The sequence below is a fragment of the Arvicanthis niloticus genome, chromosome 4 (genome assembly GCF_011762505.2).
Source record: "Arvicanthis niloticus isolate mArvNil1 chromosome 4, mArvNil1.pat.X, whole genome shotgun sequence".
NCBI classification, from domain to species: domain Eukaryota; kingdom Metazoa; phylum Chordata; class Mammalia; order Rodentia; family Muridae; genus Arvicanthis; species Arvicanthis niloticus.
Window position 1 is genome coordinate 35798414 of NC_047661.1, and position 16184 is coordinate 35814597.

At 45.3% G+C, this 16184-nt stretch overlaps 1 protein-coding gene and 1 long non-coding RNA gene across 3 annotated transcripts in view; one reads left to right on the forward strand and one right to left on the reverse strand.

Moving 5' to 3' along the window:
* Positions 1–1020: 1020 nt before the first annotated feature.
* Positions 1021–5824, reverse strand: LOC143441979 (uncharacterized). Its single transcript, XR_013109806.1, has 2 exons — positions 5489–5824; positions 1021–5311 (listed from the first exon to the last, which is right to left on the reverse strand). It is a non-coding gene; the product is annotated as an uncharacterized LOC143441979 (long non-coding RNA).
* A 390-nt stretch (positions 5825–6214) lies between these two features.
* The window catches only part of Foxo1 (forkhead box O1), a 79343-nt gene continuing 69373 nt past the window's right edge, over positions 6215–16184 (forward strand). For both annotated transcript variants that reach the window (XM_034500221.2, XM_076932360.1), the window contains exon 1: positions 6215–7224. In XM_034500221.2, coding sequence (XP_034356112.1) covers positions 6613–7224 — 612 coding nt within the window. In that variant the 5' untranslated portion in view covers positions 6215–6612. The remainder of the gene's footprint in view (positions 7225–16184) is intronic.

The following is a 16184-nucleotide window of genomic DNA, read 5'->3' on the forward strand; positions in this document are numbered from 1 at the left end:
TCATATGTTTATGATAGTTTCTGATGTAAGAGCTAGAGCTAGAACACTTAGAAACAAGACATGCATGCATATGTCGACATATATATTATTTATTTTAGTTTTTGGAGAAGTGCTACTGATTTGAATGGAGGACCTTACCCCTTTGAGTGGCATCCTCAGCCACGTCATGTGATAGATTTTCTTGTTTCCAGTGATGCACAAATCAGAAAAACAGAAAGAAGACATCTGTACTGGTTGGTTTTGTGTCAGCTTGACACAAGTTATAGTCATCAGAAGGGAAGGAGCCTCCATGAGATCCAGCTGTAGGGCATTTTCTCAATTAGTGATCCTCGGGGCAGAGCTCAGCCCCTTGTGGCTGGTTCCAACCCTTGGCTGGTGGTCCTGGGTTCTACAGGGAGGCAGACTGAGCAAGCCAGAGGAAGCAGGCCAGTAAGCAGCACCCCTCCATGGCTTCAGCATCAGCTCCTGCCTCCAGGTTCCTGCCCTGTGTGGAACCATCGTTACTCCCTTTGGTGATGAACAGCAATATGGAAGTGTAAGCTCAATAAACCCTTTCCTCCCCAGCTTGCTTTTTGGTCTTGGTATTTTCATCCCAGCAATAGAGACCCTAACAAAGTCAGCCTCAGTGAAGCTTCATTTTGTATTACAAAGTTTTTCCAAAGTTGAATCTTGTAGTGCTCAAACATACAACATAACTCAAGTATCCTATTTTGAGTTTGTTGTTGAAACATAAGATTATTTAAAGTACATATGGCATCCTCTTTTTGAGACAAATTAGTTTCTTTCCAGGCACTCTCTCAGTCATCTGCTAATTAGAAATTTCATTTTTAAATGTTACACCTTAGTACATCGTGAATCCTGTATTCTCTGCATCCTCAGGAGTTGGAGGTGGAAGGACCAAGAGTTCAAGGCCATCCTCAGATACTTGATCAGTTAGAGATTAGCCAGAACTACACACAACCCTGCTTCAAAAACCAAAAATAGAACATGTTAAGCCTTAGAAGATAGAACATTCCCATGTGTTTTTAAAGGTAGTATTTATTGCAAAACAGAAACATGATATCCTGAAAGGGAAGATGTATATATTTCCTGGAACAAGGAGCTTTACATAAGGATCGGTCTTCTGAGCCAGCCAAATCCGATATTTAACAATCTCTCCCTCTCTCTAAAAACACTTAAATGTATATGGGTGTTCGCCTGTGGCACCCTCATGCCTAGTACCTGCAAGGGCCAGAAGGGGGCGTCCGATCCCCTGAAACTAGACTTAGAAATAGTCGTGGGCCACCATGAAGTCCTATGCCAGAGCACTCAATCCTCTTAATCTCTGAGCCATTCCTCTGGCCCCTGAAATTTGAGAATCTACTGTCTGCTGTTTTTACATCATCTCTGACACAGGTAATCTGCACATTATAGAAAAACAAATGCACTCTTAACCACACAGCCATTACCTCTATTTTTTTCATTCATTCATTCATTCATTCATTCAATTCAACAAAGGACAAGCAGTATGGTTAGTTACTAGCAAATGCAATCAGGAGTCCCAGTAGTAACACGACTAGCGAGTTAAGGTTCCTGCCACCAACCCTGGTGAACTGAACGTGACCTCCAGGGTCCACATGCTGGAATGAGAAAATGGAATCAAGAAAGCTATCCTCTGGCCTCCATACGCTTCCTGTGATGCTTGCTCATGAATGTGTACGCACAGACAGACAGACAGACAGACAGACAGACAGACACGCCCGCAGGCAGGCAGGTATGCACTCGCAATGCTCATAGCCTCTTCTTTAGCCGGTCATTTCTGTTACTATCCTGGATTTGTTAGCCATTTATTTGCCACCGCATTTGGCCCCCTTGCCTGGATTGAACGCTACAGAAATAGGATGCTTAGAAAAACAAGAAAACGAACTGATATCATAAAACAGCAGTTGATTCCTTACTTTGTAACTTGAACGTTCACGCACACTAGCTTCCCAACTAAAATGCCTCGTTAAAACTTCCTCTCTGCCAAAAATGTCCGACCATCTGTGTTCTACATGGCAACGTTCTCTTATTTAATACACATGTCCTGCTTTGGAGAGAAGCATGGGAAAAGCTTTAATATGACAAGAAACAGAAATAAAATAGTGAAAACACATTGTGTTTCAAAATGGATGCAGGGTTGAGACTTGCAACACTTTGCTCTCTATTAATTTTATGGCCATACGGAGTCTTCGATGTCACATGCACACAAGATTTAAATGCTATTGTTCATGAAGTTTGGAGCTCAGAATTGGCTTATTTTAAAAATAATCTAAGGACTTATTATTTAAAACAGGTTAAATTTCATCAGATGGTCCCAAAATCTCCAGGTACTTAAAGTGGTATCCCCAGTAGCAGAATGGAAAGCAACATTTTGGCCTGAACAAGGGGAAATCTTTTTGTACCCAGCCCGACTAACTTCACAAAACTTGAGCCAAGCATTTAATTTCTCAGTGTCTCTATCTCTAGTCGGAAACTCAAAGGCTGTGTTAAACTGAGCACAGTACCCTTAGGTGACCGAAGACCTTTCCTAACTGCTCAATGCTGTATCACCAGCACTGTGGGATGTCATTTCCTAGATTTATTTCATTGCAATGGTAGGGACTGGAGCCAGGGCCTCATACAGGAGTCACCAAGTACACATACCACCGAGCTATAATCACAGCCCAGTGACTGCATGTTATCCACTTACTATTTCTACTTTGTCCCTTCACAGTATTAGGGATTAAACCTAGGGCCTCAGACAGCAATCTCTACCATGAGGCTACATTCCGGCCCTCTTTTGATTTTGAGACAGGGTCTTATTAAGTCTTGTTCCAAATGGACTTGAACTCAGTCTATAGCCCAGGAAACCTAAAACTTGAGACTCTCCTGCTTCAGCTTTATGGATTCCTGGAACTTCAGGCCTTTAGTTCCAGCTAAAACATCTGTTTGTGTTTGAGACAAGGTCTCACTATACAGCCTTAGCTGGCATGGAACCCACTGTGTAAAACAGGCTGGACTGGACTTCATTAAGCTCTGCCTGCCTCTGCCTCCCTGAGGGCTGGGTTTAATGGCTGTGCAGTGTTTGCATCTCCACTAAAACACCTTTTATTGCAGTATCTCTCTCTTTTTCCACTCTTTCTTAATCCTTTCTTTCTCCTCTTCCTTCTCTTCCTCCTCCTCCTCCTTCTTCTTTTTTTGGGGGGGTGGGGATGGAGGGGGCGGAGTTAGGGTCTCATGTATCCCAGGCTACTTTGGAATGTATCCTAAACTCCTGATCTTCCTGCCTCCACATCTGAAGTGCTGGGGTTACTGGTATATGCTATCTTATGAGTTTATGCTAGAAGCCAGGGCACTGTGTATGCTCAGCAGATATGATACCATCTGGCTACGTCACTAGTCCTGCTTTCTTAATCTTGTAAGTGAAGACTTCACTCATCTTGGTGGAATTCACGTGACTAGAATTACCATGATGTGCCAGGTGGTGGTGGTGCACGCCTTTAATCCCAGCACTTGGGAGGCAGAGGCAGGTGGATTTCTGAGTTCGAGGCCATCCTGGTCTACAGAGTGAGTTCCAGGACAGCCAGAGCTACACAGAGAAACCCTGTCTCGAAAAAACCAAAAAACAAAAAAAAAAAAAAAAAAAAAAAAAAAGAATTACCTTTATGCTAGAAGCCAGGGCACTGTGTATGTTCAGTAGATATGATACCATCTTGGTGGAATTCACGTGACTAGAATTACCATGATGCATGGTTATCAGGAAGAAGACACACCAGCTATGACAATTACCGATACTGGTATTAAAGGACGCTTACACTTTTTTTGCAGGTGCATTGATAATATTGGTGGAAAGCTGAAGTTCTTACCCTGGCACTGCTCCCTAAAGTGTGATGCTTTATCATCTATTAATTAAAGGAGGCCAAAGATAACCTCCAAATTTACTTTCAACGGTAACATTTCTATAGGGCTATCAGAAAAGAATGTTCAACTTGACGTAACTTTTACCAAAGGCAGTTTGCCTGTTTCTTTCAAAATTCCCAAAGCACATCATGCCAACTTTCCCAGTGACTCTGATTGCTGCACACTTCTCCATACTAGTGAGGACGTGAAATGACAGTTACAACACAAGGTTATTCTTTACAGAATAGTTTGTACCAGGCAAAGACAGGAAAGGAGTGTGATGCTCAGAGATTCCCCGTGTTTCGGTAAACTGACTTCTTGACACAACCATGAATTCACCCATATTCACCTGTATCAACCTTTTAAGACGCTTTAAAAAAAAAACAAAAACCTTTGTATTAGAGACATTGATTGTACAGATTCTCTTACTCTTTTCTTTTTTGGTCTTAGCATTGAGTTTAGTGCTTCACATCTGTTAAGTTTTGCTGTACCACTAGCTTATACTGACATTTAAAGAAACAATTGGGGGACAGTGAGTGACAAGATTTGGGGAAAGCTTTAGGAAAACTCCTTTAACCAAATGCTCTCAATGAAACAGTCCCGAGAAACCGAGAAGCCGGAATAGAAATGAGGCTAAGGCCAAATTCACAGCTGGATTCCGTCGCCAAGAATAGTTCACTAGTGCTCCGCCTATTTGCAGGGTGTGGCTGTCTGACCGAGGGCCCACCTCGGTGGCAGAGTGTGATTACAAAGGTGCAGCAGAGGGTTGTGCTTTGTGGTCCTTTTCAAGCTCACTCATTTACCCAGGTCTCCCAGCGGCTGTCAAAGGATACCTCACTAGCCAAAACTGGGAGTCAAGGTGAAGTGACAGTCAACCGACGTCTGTTCTCAGCACCTCTGGCTCAGGATCTCCGCTTAAATCTTTTATCAGCATGCAGCCGTCTCGGAAAAAGGGATTGTGAAGAGGGGCCTGGTTTAGAGAGACGCTAGAGTAAAGTGGAAGGAATAAGAAGAAGGCTGGTTTTCTTTTGGAGCCTCATTTTGCATTAAAAAAAAAAAACCTCCACTTAAGAAAGAAAAACAAGAAATTAGGAGCTGTCTTTTTGGACATATTTAAAACCCTAATATGCATCTTGAATTCTAAGGCATCTTAGTCATTAAAAGAAAATGCCACCCATACTTCTTTTTAAAAGAGAAAGCAAATCAGAAAAATCAAGCGAGGAAACATTTTCTTCTACTCTCTAAGGCAAAAAGGATCATGGTCTTTCTACCTTTGGCTCTGCTGAACCTATATGAGACACCTGGGTCTGGAAGCTCACACTGGGAGCTTAAAAAACTGAAGGGAGGAGCTGTGTCCCAACACTTGGGGCTTATCACCTTTTTCCGACTTCAACGCCTCACCGCTTCCATCCTAAATAAAAAAGAAATAAGCAACCAGTTAAACTTAATTAGGGGTAATAAAGTGACAAGGTTGTCTCTAAATGCTCTCCTCTGACCCTTTTGCCACCACTCCCATCCTCAGGAAAAAGTGAGATTCCCGTGGCAGGAAAACGTTTCCCATAGACGACTTCGAATCTGAGACGCGTACTGGATCTAGGTGCTTGTGCAACAGTCTTGTCTTCTCCCCGCGCCGCACCTCTTTTGGGTTCAGGATGACCGGAGGCTGGGGGCTGGACGGAACCGCAGAGGCTCAGTTTGCAGGGGTGCACAGGTAGGGTGGGAAGGAGGGGTCGGGAGCCGCAGAGCTACAGGTCTTCACCATAGTATTTTCGCGCCTGGGGCGGCCCGGGCAGATGCCAGCTTAAGAAAACATTCCTCCAAAACAAACCCCACCGACTTCCCGAGAGCTCCGTGAAGACGCGTGGGCGGAGCGGGCTGAGTGGCATCCACGAGGCGCCCCACCGCCCACGTCGCGTCCGAGGGCGCGCAGCGGCCCCCCGCCAAACCCCCACCCCCCCAGGGTCTGGGCTCCGCGAGGAGTACTCGATTGCACTCTGTAGTAAACAAAAGTATGGTCGCCGCCTCCACGCCGGTTTGCCTCCTAGCAATCCGAACACTGAGACGCCAGAGACTCAGAAACACTTGAGGATTACAGAAAATAATAACGGAGATTGAAAAAAAAAAAGTGTGTGAGAAAGAAAAACACCCCACTGCCCCCCACCAACCTACAGCCGCCTCCCGAGGGAACGCAGCTCCCTCCCAGGCCAGTGTTCATTGGCTACCCAGGCGGAGACTTAGTGCCTCCATTGGTCGCGCGGCCTGTCAGTCAGGGGCGGGGCGGCGCGCGCGCCGCCGCGGGCGGGGAGCCGCTGCAGATCCCGTAAGACGGGAGGCTGCGGAGTCGCTGCAGTCCCCGCCGCCGCCACATTCAACAGGCAGCAGCGCCGCTGTCGCGCGGCCGCGGGGAGCTAGAGCGGCCCGCGGCGTCCGCCCGTCTGCTCTTGCGTCCGCGGCCCTGTCAGCAGGAGCTGCCGGGCTCCGCGGCCTGGTCCGTGCCCCCGTCCGAGGCACGAACTCGGAGGATCCTAGACACCGGTGACCCAGCGAAGTTAAGTTCTGGGCGCGTCCGTCCGCTGCGCCGCGTCTCGCTCCGGCGTGCGTCCGCCGTCCGCGGCCCCCAATCTCGGAGCGACACTCCGGTCGCCCGCTCCGCGCCCCCGGTGGCCGCGTCTCCCGGTACTCTCTGCTGGTGGGGGAGGGGCGGGGGGCACCATGGCCGAAGCGCCCCAGGTGGTGGAGACCGACCCGGACTTCGAGCCGCTGCCTCGGCAGCGCTCCTGTACCTGGCCGCTGCCCAGGCCGGAGTTTAACCAGTCCAACTCGACCACCTCCAGCCCGGCGCCGTCGGGCGGCACGGCCGCCAACCCCGATGCCACGGCGAGCCTGGCCTCGGCGTCCGCTGTCAGTACCGACTTTATGAGCAACCTGAGCCTGCTGGAGGAGAGTGAGGACTTCGCGCGGGCGCCGGGCTGCGTGGCCGTGGCGGCCGCGGCTGCGGCCAGCAGGGGCCTGTGCGGGGACTTCCAGAGCCCCGAGGCGGGCTGCGTGCACCCGGCGCCACCGCAGCCCCCACCGTCCGGACCGCTGTCACAGCCCCCACCGGTGCCTCCCGCCGCCGCGGGGCCACTCGCGGGACAGCCGCGCAAGACCAGTTCGTCGCGCCGCAACGCGTGGGGCAACCTGTCGTACGCCGACCTCATCACCAAGGCCATCGAGAGCTCGGCGGAGAAGAGGCTCACCCTGTCGCAGATCTACGAGTGGATGGTGAAGAGCGTGCCCTACTTCAAGGATAAGGGCGACAGCAACAGCTCGGCGGGCTGGAAGGTGAACGGCCAAGAGGCGGCCCTGGGGGGTGGCGTGGGGGGGATGTGTTGCGGCCGGCAGAGGGTCGGCAGTGTGGGTGTTCGGGGCCCGGAAATGATGGGCGCACGGAGAGAGCGGGCGAGAAATGGCAGGTGTGGCGGGGGCTTCCCCGAGACCTGGAGCCAAATTTGGACCAGGTGCAGGCGAGGGAGTTCTAGAAGGACCCGGGGAGGGCTAGTTTGGGAACTTAAGTGAAATGCCAGAGCAGGCGTGAAAGTTAGCTAGTTGTTTGAGCGAGGGGTTCGCCACTTGACACTCCAGACCTGCGAGGGGGTCGGGCGACTCCTCCGCCCACACGCGCACCCACTCTCCGGACCCTTGGCCGCCAAGGTTTTCCCGGACCCGGCAGTGGAGGTGACGGGAGCACTGGAGACGCACCCCCCCCCCGTCCCCACCTCCCGCACACGCACACGCGGGGCTCCCTTAGCTAGTGGGATAGCAAAACGCGCAGCTTCCTGAGCGTTGTGCGGGCAAGCAGTTGCCGAAGGTTTCCGAGGCCGGAGCAAATTTGGTTTTATCCAAAGTGGCCTGCGCAGGTGGTCAAGCGTTCCCACTCACTGGGTACGGTTTCTGACGCGCGCAAGTGGGTGGCCAAGGCTTTTAGGCTCTGGGCAATCTAAAGTTCAAGTGTGACCCTTGGCCGGGGCGGGAGCAGGCGAGGAGGGAGGGACCGGGTATACAGGAAGCTAGAACCTTTAAAGGGCCAGTGCCTCCAGGCTGGGAGGCCACACTTTTGCACTCAGAGAAGGGCTTCCATAGTTGGGCTGGGTTGGGGTGGTATGCTTTTAATTGAAAGCCAAGAAGCTGGTATGTGTGACCAGATTATGCATGAGTGTTGGGGAGTGATTTCTCTTACCATAAAGCATGGAGCTACCCACGACGGGGCCAAGGCTGGGAGCTCTGAAGTATTTGGTGGAAGACTTAAGTGGGGTGCTCACTTGGGGAATTGCCAAAGACGTTTTGCCTCGAAGGAAGATTGAAGACTTATAAATTAGGTGTTTAAGGTCCTTGTTTACCTTTCCGAAGGTGACAAGGAGAGACTGAGGTGACTCAGTGTGGACTGTGGCATCCCTACCACTGGAGGTTGGGGTTATAAGGACTAGGGACTATTGGGAGGAGAGAATCTTACCTAGAAGTCCCTCTTGATGTGTGGCCACCCCTGGCCGACAGTTTCTCAGAGTCACAGGTGGAACATATATCTTAAGATTATCCAGTTTTTTCCCCCCTCCTGGTCTTGTACAGCAGAAGAGAGATTAGCCTTTACTGCATCGTCCTTATAGCAAGGTGGTTTCACAGACTGTCATCCCTGTGGTTAAAGTAGCTAAAAGGTCAGCTTACTCACCTCATACGAAAGTTCTTGCAGAAAGAGCCAGGGGTGGTTTTATTTTTCCCACAGTGTGTTTTAAAGATATGTACAAGACCTTACCCTTATGTGCAATATTACCAAGTGTTCCAAAAAGCAAAATACTTGTTTTTCATATTCTTCTAACTCACAAAATAGTGAATAGTGATTGTCTTTAAAATTCAATTTTATTTACCATTTGACTTTTAAGTACTTGATTACTTGTTTATGGAACTTCAACTGTTACATAAAACATTTACCATTGAAAACAAAACAAAGAATCTAAATCCTCTGAACCCCCAAAGTGCAGTGTGTACTTAACACCATTCTTATATGTTCTTGGAAAGGGACTCAACCTACCTGAGTTTGTGGGAGAGCCTTGCTTTTAAGGATAAAGGTGATGTTTTGGGGCATTTTGGGTTTTGCCTTTCAGTTGGCATTGTGAAGATGCTCTTTAGAACTATGACTTGAATTTTAAAATTAGTTCTTAGAAAAATAAGTTATGTCACAATATCTTTTTAGCTACTTTACTCCATTCTTTTGATTTCTTAATAATGTGAGTTTAATGATTTTATGTATTAAATTTTTTTTTTCTTATTGGCGCCAAGACCCTAGAAGCAGAGGCTTCGGAGAAGCATGCTGCTGCCTGAGCAGCTAGGAAGCTTTGGAACAGGGGGCAGGTCACTGTGTTTTCAGAGTAGATGGTTGGCTGTAAGAAGTTGGTTGCTGTAAGCTAAAGGATAGCAAGTGTGTTTTCAGTTTGAGTAAAGGGATATTTTAAGAAGAAACCTGAACGGTTGTAACTCATAACTAGTCTTCTGGTTAACGTTTTTTGTAAGAATGAGTTCTGATACTTGTTAAAACTAAGTTTCACTCTCAGGTCTGAGAGTTCATAAAAGGAAGAACCTGTATTATGACTTACACTTGAGATCCTGCAATGCAAATCAACCAGAGTTTAACTGTGTGAGTATGAAGGAGTGACAGCTTTGGGATAGGCTATATTTCCTGTGATCAGCTATTGAGAATTACTAATTAAACTGTGTGAATCATTAATTAAACTGTGTTGCATGGTATGCTTCCCAGGGCTTGCCTGAGAATTTGAAAGTCTTTTGCAAAGGATGTAGTAACTGGGAAGCTGTTAGTGTCCAAAGTTTATTTTTAGAAAGTGGGATGTAGTTCAGTGGTAGAGTGTTTTCCTAACATGCAGGCTTCACCCCTAACACTGTATAATCAACAGGGTGTGGTTGTAATCACATGCCATCAGTTGTAGCACAGATATACAGGGAAATGACACATATTTGTATACACAGGCCAAACATTATGGAGGATAAATTAAAATTTTAAAATTGGGCTTAGTGATACATGCCTGATATTACGACACTTGGGAATTGGAGGCTAGAGGACTGATTGTAAGATAAATGACATCCCAAAGATGTAGTGTCCTGGGCCACTACAGGCTACAGGAGCTCTTGAGGCAAAAAACAAACAAAAGACAAGAAAATGAAAGAAAAAGCCAAAACTTTGGGTGCTTAGAGAAGTGTTACACATGTACCTTTCCTGGTTTTGGACATGGTTTCTAAGTAACATCTGTCTTAAATTGATAGTGTGAGCACAGCATTTGTCAACTGGTTGGTGTGCATGCGCATGTGTTGGGAGTCGGATGGGATGTCATTCTGACTCTTTGGGTCTCTTACTGTGGCACTTACAGATTTGGTCAGACTGGCTTGAGATGCCTCTCAGTACTGCAATACAGGCTTTATGTTGGCGCCTGAAACCAGAACTCAGGTTCTCAGGCTTCTGAGGCAAATGCTTACTGAGCTGTCTCCAGCCTCTGAGTTTTAGTTTGATTTTGGCTACAATGGTCATAAGAAGCAAAGTGGAACCTAACACTGGAAAACCCGGGATCTTTTAAACAGCCCAGTATTTGTAAATAATGAAACCTCATTTCCATGACCTGCTTTCTGGAACAGAAAACTTTCTAAAGCTTGGGAAGGAGCCTGTGAGCAGTAATTATTTTTTCCTCTTCCTCTTCTCCTCCTCCTCCTCCTCCTCCAAGTGGTGGTTTTGAGTTGACTCTTGTTTATTGTTTTGATAGACTACCTAAAATAACGTTTCAGGGCTAGTGGCATGGTAGTAGTTGGTAGTATGCTTGCCTAGCTATCATGAAGGAGGTCCTGAATTTTATTCCTGTGTGCAGTTTATGCTGGTGAGCATAGCCCGTGTTAAGTGGAGGCAGGAGGCTAAGAAATTCAAGGTCATTCTTCGCCATGTACGCCTTGGGGTATTTGAGACTTGGCTTCAGCAGCAGCAAAATTATTTGACTGTTAACAGTTAAGATTTATTAAAGAGGGGTTTAGGTTTTTTGTTTGTTTGTTTTGTTTTTTAATGAACTAGCTCAGCTACTTGTTAATTTTGGGAGAAACTTATTTTTTTATCAATAAAATGATAGTGGTAGTGTATTTTCTTTATCTTTGAATTTATCTTTAGTCTTCAATTCAGTCATTTAATATATAGCCACAGAAATCTGACTGGGAGGATGGCTACTGTATTGTACACACTGACCATTGAATTAAGAGAACCCTTTTGAGGCAGGTGGAAGGACTTTATAGTATCTTTCCTACTTCTGGTTTATTATTTTTAAAATACTAACCTTACTGTAAGTGTGCCACCATAGAGGCCAGAAGAGGTGTCAGATCCCCTGGAACTGGAGTTACAAATGGTTGTGAGCCATGATGTAGGTGCTGCTAACTAAACCTTAGCCCTCTACAAGAGCAGTAAGTGCTCTTAACTTCTGAGCCACCTCTCCAGCCCTTGTTTCTACTTAGTATCTGTTGCTTTTTCTCTTCCTGGTCACAAATTGCCTTAAAATCATTTTTATATTCAGTCAAAACCCTCAGAACTGCAGTATACTAGCTACATGGGACAGGAAGATGAAGCGAGAATGAGCTAAGTGTGTGTGTGTCTTACTTGTTTAATGCTAAACCATTTTAGAAATTTGAGTCATGGACCTAACCCCACTAACAGGAACACCATAGGTAGCAAGCCCATCCTAACCAACGCCCCTGACAGAAAATAGACACCAAATCCGAAAAGTATAAGAACATTATTTTCTTCAACTGTGAACTTTTTCCTCAGCGGGAAGGACCTTCCATGTTTATTGTTTTTTAAACTGCACTCTGTATTGCTTAAGGATTTTTTTATCCATGTATATATAGGTTTTGGTCAGATCTACCTTTCATCCCCTCCTGGCTCCATGTGCTGTGATGGTAAAGGCACTTAGTCTGCTTAATGCTGTCTGTGCATGCGTGGGTGTAGGAACTTCCACTCGAGCATTGCTAGCATCTTAGGACCTCATCCTCGAAGGAAACTGATTTTCCTTCCCCGAGTAGGTAGGAGCTAAGAATGGGTCTCTATGAGCCTCTCCCACAACCACGCTGGGGTTTTGGCTGGCTGACCTTGTGTTGGTCTTATGCATGCAGTCATAGCCACTATGAGTTCATGTGTAGAGTGGTTCTGTCATGCTCAGCAAATAACCATTTTGCTGTAGATGTAGATGGCTACTGCCTGCCCCCTCTTCTGAGATGACAAGCTACTGTGGTGAGTGTTGAGAGATGAGCAAATCAATGGTTAGTAAGATAACTTAGAGGACAGCTTATTAGTGTGTTCGTTTAGCATGGTAATAATTCCAGATTCTTCCTTACAGCCTGTGGCCCAGTAACTAGTTGCATTTTGAGAAGCAGGCTTTAAATCCAGTTAGAAAGTGGTTGGTTGCTCCCATACAATTCAGGCCACTACTGGCCAGTGGAGTTACTGCTTTAGATTTCAGAATTCACAGCTAGGTAGGAATGTATTGGACTCGTAATGGTGTGCATGGAACCTTCCAGCACTATGAAGCTAGCCAGTAGGAATGAAGTGTCTGGCTTGATTTCTTCATATCCTGTGACCTAGATATGTAGTATCTTTAGCAATAGAGTCTTACTGTCAAGTCCTGGATGGTAATTAAAAGCAATGGCAATAGCTATAGTCTCTTGTTTCAGGGGAAGGGGCATCTGTGAAGGGAACCACGATGATCAACAATTGGAAGTGAGGGAGTTGGTACTTGGCACTGGGTTTCTTATCTGATACTCTAGGTATCGAGGAAAGGCCTTGTGCCACCCTCCACTGTTACAGGATAGTATCATTTAAATGTCTTTTGTATGTGTGTATGTGTGTTTGTAGGAGACATCTGCAGCAGTAGGTTTCTCTATGGCTTTTTCAGATATCTATCTTGTTTCGTCATCCTTCCCCATGTCCGCTCCTCTACCCTGCCCTCCTACCACCACTGAGTTTGTCTTTCCTGTTACTTCCCTGTCTGCCTTTATATACCTGAGCTCCGTTTCCTTCTCAGAGAAGTCTAAGCCCTCTCTGGCCCCTTGCTCATTCCCTGATTTCAGTAATTTCAGATTTAAACACACACATGTAAAGATTCACAGCTAGCCATCACATGTGAGAGAGAACATTCCGTTAGTCCTTCTGTGTCTGTTACCCCAGTCAGAACGATGATGTCCAGGGCCATCCATTTAGCTGTGAATTTTGTAATTTAATTATTCTTTATAGCTGAATGTTTTTTTCCATTTTATATTTGCATTGTTCATCAGGGATGGGTATCAAGGCCGTGTTTCCTAGGCATTGAGGACTGGCAGCAGTGAACATGGATGAACAGATGTCTCTAGTAGGATATAGACTGCTTGAGAATAAGCCCAAAACGGGGATAGCAAGATGATGTGGTAGATCTGTTGCTAGCTTTTTGAGGAAACCACACTCTTTGCCATAGTGAATGTCCCAGTTTGCACTCGGCTTTTCTTTTTAAGACAGTGTCTCACTATGTATCCCAGACTGGCCTGGAACTGACTATATAGACCAGGTTGGCTTCCAAGTCAAAAATTCACCTGTTCTGCCTCCCAAGTACCAGGATTAAAGCTGTATACCATAACACACAACTGTAACTTGCACCCTTGTCAATATGTGTAATAAAATTTATATATTTTGTTTTATTTTGGCCATTCCAATCGGAGTAAGATGAAATCTCAAAGTAGTTTTAATTTGCATTCCCTGATTGCTAAGGATGTCACACATTTTAAAAACTATTTCTCAGCCATCTGTATTCTTTTGAAAACTCTGTAGTTCTATGCTCCAATTTTTAATTATTTTTCATTTTGTGTGTGTGTGTGTGTGTGTGTGTGTGTGTGTTTAGGGCTTTTCCGGGGGATGTTATTGGGTTTTTTTTTGTTGTTGTTCTTTGTATATTCTAAACACTAACCCTATGTCAGTCTAATAATTGTTTAAAATGGTTCCCCCCCCCCCCCATTTTCTCTTCTGGAATGATGGTGTCCTTTGCTGTACAGAAGGTTTTTAGTTCATGAGGTTTCTTTACCTGGGCCTACAAGTTGAAACAGTCCTACTTACCCCTCTTAAGAGGTTCAGGTTATCTGGTCTTATTTTGAGGTCCTTGATCATTGGGAATTGAATTTTGTTCAGGCTAAGGATCTGGTTTCATTCTTCTGCACTGAGCTATCCAGTTTGACGGGCACCATTTGTTGAAGATGTTGTCTTTTTCCCAATGTGTATTTTTGACCCTTTTGTCTAAAGTCAGTTGGCTGTAGGAGCATTGTGTTCTACTGATGAGTGTGTCTGTCTGTCTTTATGTCAGAACCATGCCATTTATTGCTATAGCTCTATGTTATAACTTGGAATCAGATGGTGAAAACTTACATGTTTTTTTATTAATTATTAAGGATTGTTTTTGCTGTCTGGGGTTCTTTGTGTTTCTTTACGAGTTTTGCGATTATTATTTCTCATCTATTTGTTGAGTTATTTTGATATTTTCATGTGATTATGTTGGATCAGTTGATTGCTTTGGGCAGAGTAACCATTTTCTCATTAATTCTCCTAGTCTATGACTATGGGAGTCTGTTACAGGTCTCATCGTTATACCTCTGTTTAAATTATTTACTCCATCTTGGATTAACTTTGGTCCTCTGCAGCTAGAGATTTATCCATTTCTTTATAAAGTGTCCATTAATTGTTTTCATTTTGGTCTTAGAATTTTGACTAGTTGGGCTAAAGATTTTTCAATCTTAATTTTCATTTGATTCTTCATATTGATTTTTAATTTCTGTCATTAATTTCAGCCTGATTGTTTCTCTAGTGTGTCAAATTATTAACTTGGGATCTCTTGTGGTTTGTTTTTGGGGAGGGGGGCATTTTTAGTTCTGTCGTTGTGTATCATAGATTCTGGTATGATGTGTTTTGATTTTCATTCAGTTCCAGGAATCTCAGAGTTTCTCCTTGACCCCGTTGTCATTTAGTTTTTATAAGTTAATGTATGGTTTCTGCAGCTGCTTTTTCTGTTGATTCCATTGTGGTCTGATTGACTGACTGCAGGATGTTATTTTTAGTTTTCCTATGTTTAAGAGTTGTTTAATGTCCTAATATGTGATTGATTTTGGAGGAAGCTCCATAGCTGCAGAGAAGAACATGTATTCACATTGGTTACATCTCTTTTGCTGCGAAGTGTGTAGAGAAGAGGGAGTTGAGGAAGAAAGGGTTTTGTGCTGGTTAGTTTTTTTTGCCAGCACCGTACAAAAATAAGGTCATCTGGCAATAAGGTACCTCAATTAAGAAAATGCTTCTATCAGATTGGTTTATAAGCCACTTGGTGGGACATTTTCTTGTTTAATGATTAATGTGGTGGGTCCTGCCCCCTGTAGATGCTGCCATGCTTGGGCAGGTAGGTGGTTCTGAGCAAGCTGAGCAAGCCAGTAAGCAACATCCATCCATTGACTCCACTTCAGCTCCTTCCTCCAGATCCTTTTTTTTTTTTTTTTTTTTTTTTTTTGGTTTTTCGAGACAGGGTTTCTCTGTGTAACCCTGGCTGTCCTGGAACACACTCTGTAGACCAGGCTGGCCTCGAACTCAGAAATCTGCCTGCCTCTGCCTCCCAAGTGCTGGGATTAAAGGTGTGCACCACCACCGCCTGGCTCTTCCTCCAGATTCTTGTCTGCAGTCCCTGCCTTGTCTTCCCTCAGTTGGCTTCATGTGGTTTTTTTTTTTTTTTTTTTTTTTTTTTTTTTTGTCAGTCTTTTATCAGTGATAGAAGGAAAACTAAGGTAGGTTTGTGTTTGCCTCCACTGGCCTGAGAGGAATGGCAGCAATTAGGGAAAACAGTGTTGCAGGAGGGGGCAGGAAGATGGCTGATGACGTTTCATCTACAAACAGGAAGAGAGAAAACAGAAGGTGGTGGGAGTAAGGCTGTGAACCTTCAAAGCACATGCCTGTTAATGTCCTTCCTCCAGAAAGACTCCTGCCTCCTTCAGGTTCCATTACCTCCACAGACACCAGCTGGGGAACTGTTGTAGGCACTGCTCTTTTGCTGTGAAGAGACCTCATGACCAAGGAGAGACAGACAGAGACTAGACCTGGCATGGGCTTTTGAAACCTCAAAGCCTACCTCTATTGACCAGTTCTTCCACCAAGGCCACACCTGCTCTCGCAGAAGGCTGTACTCTTTAATCCTTCTAAACAGTTTTACTCCTGGTGA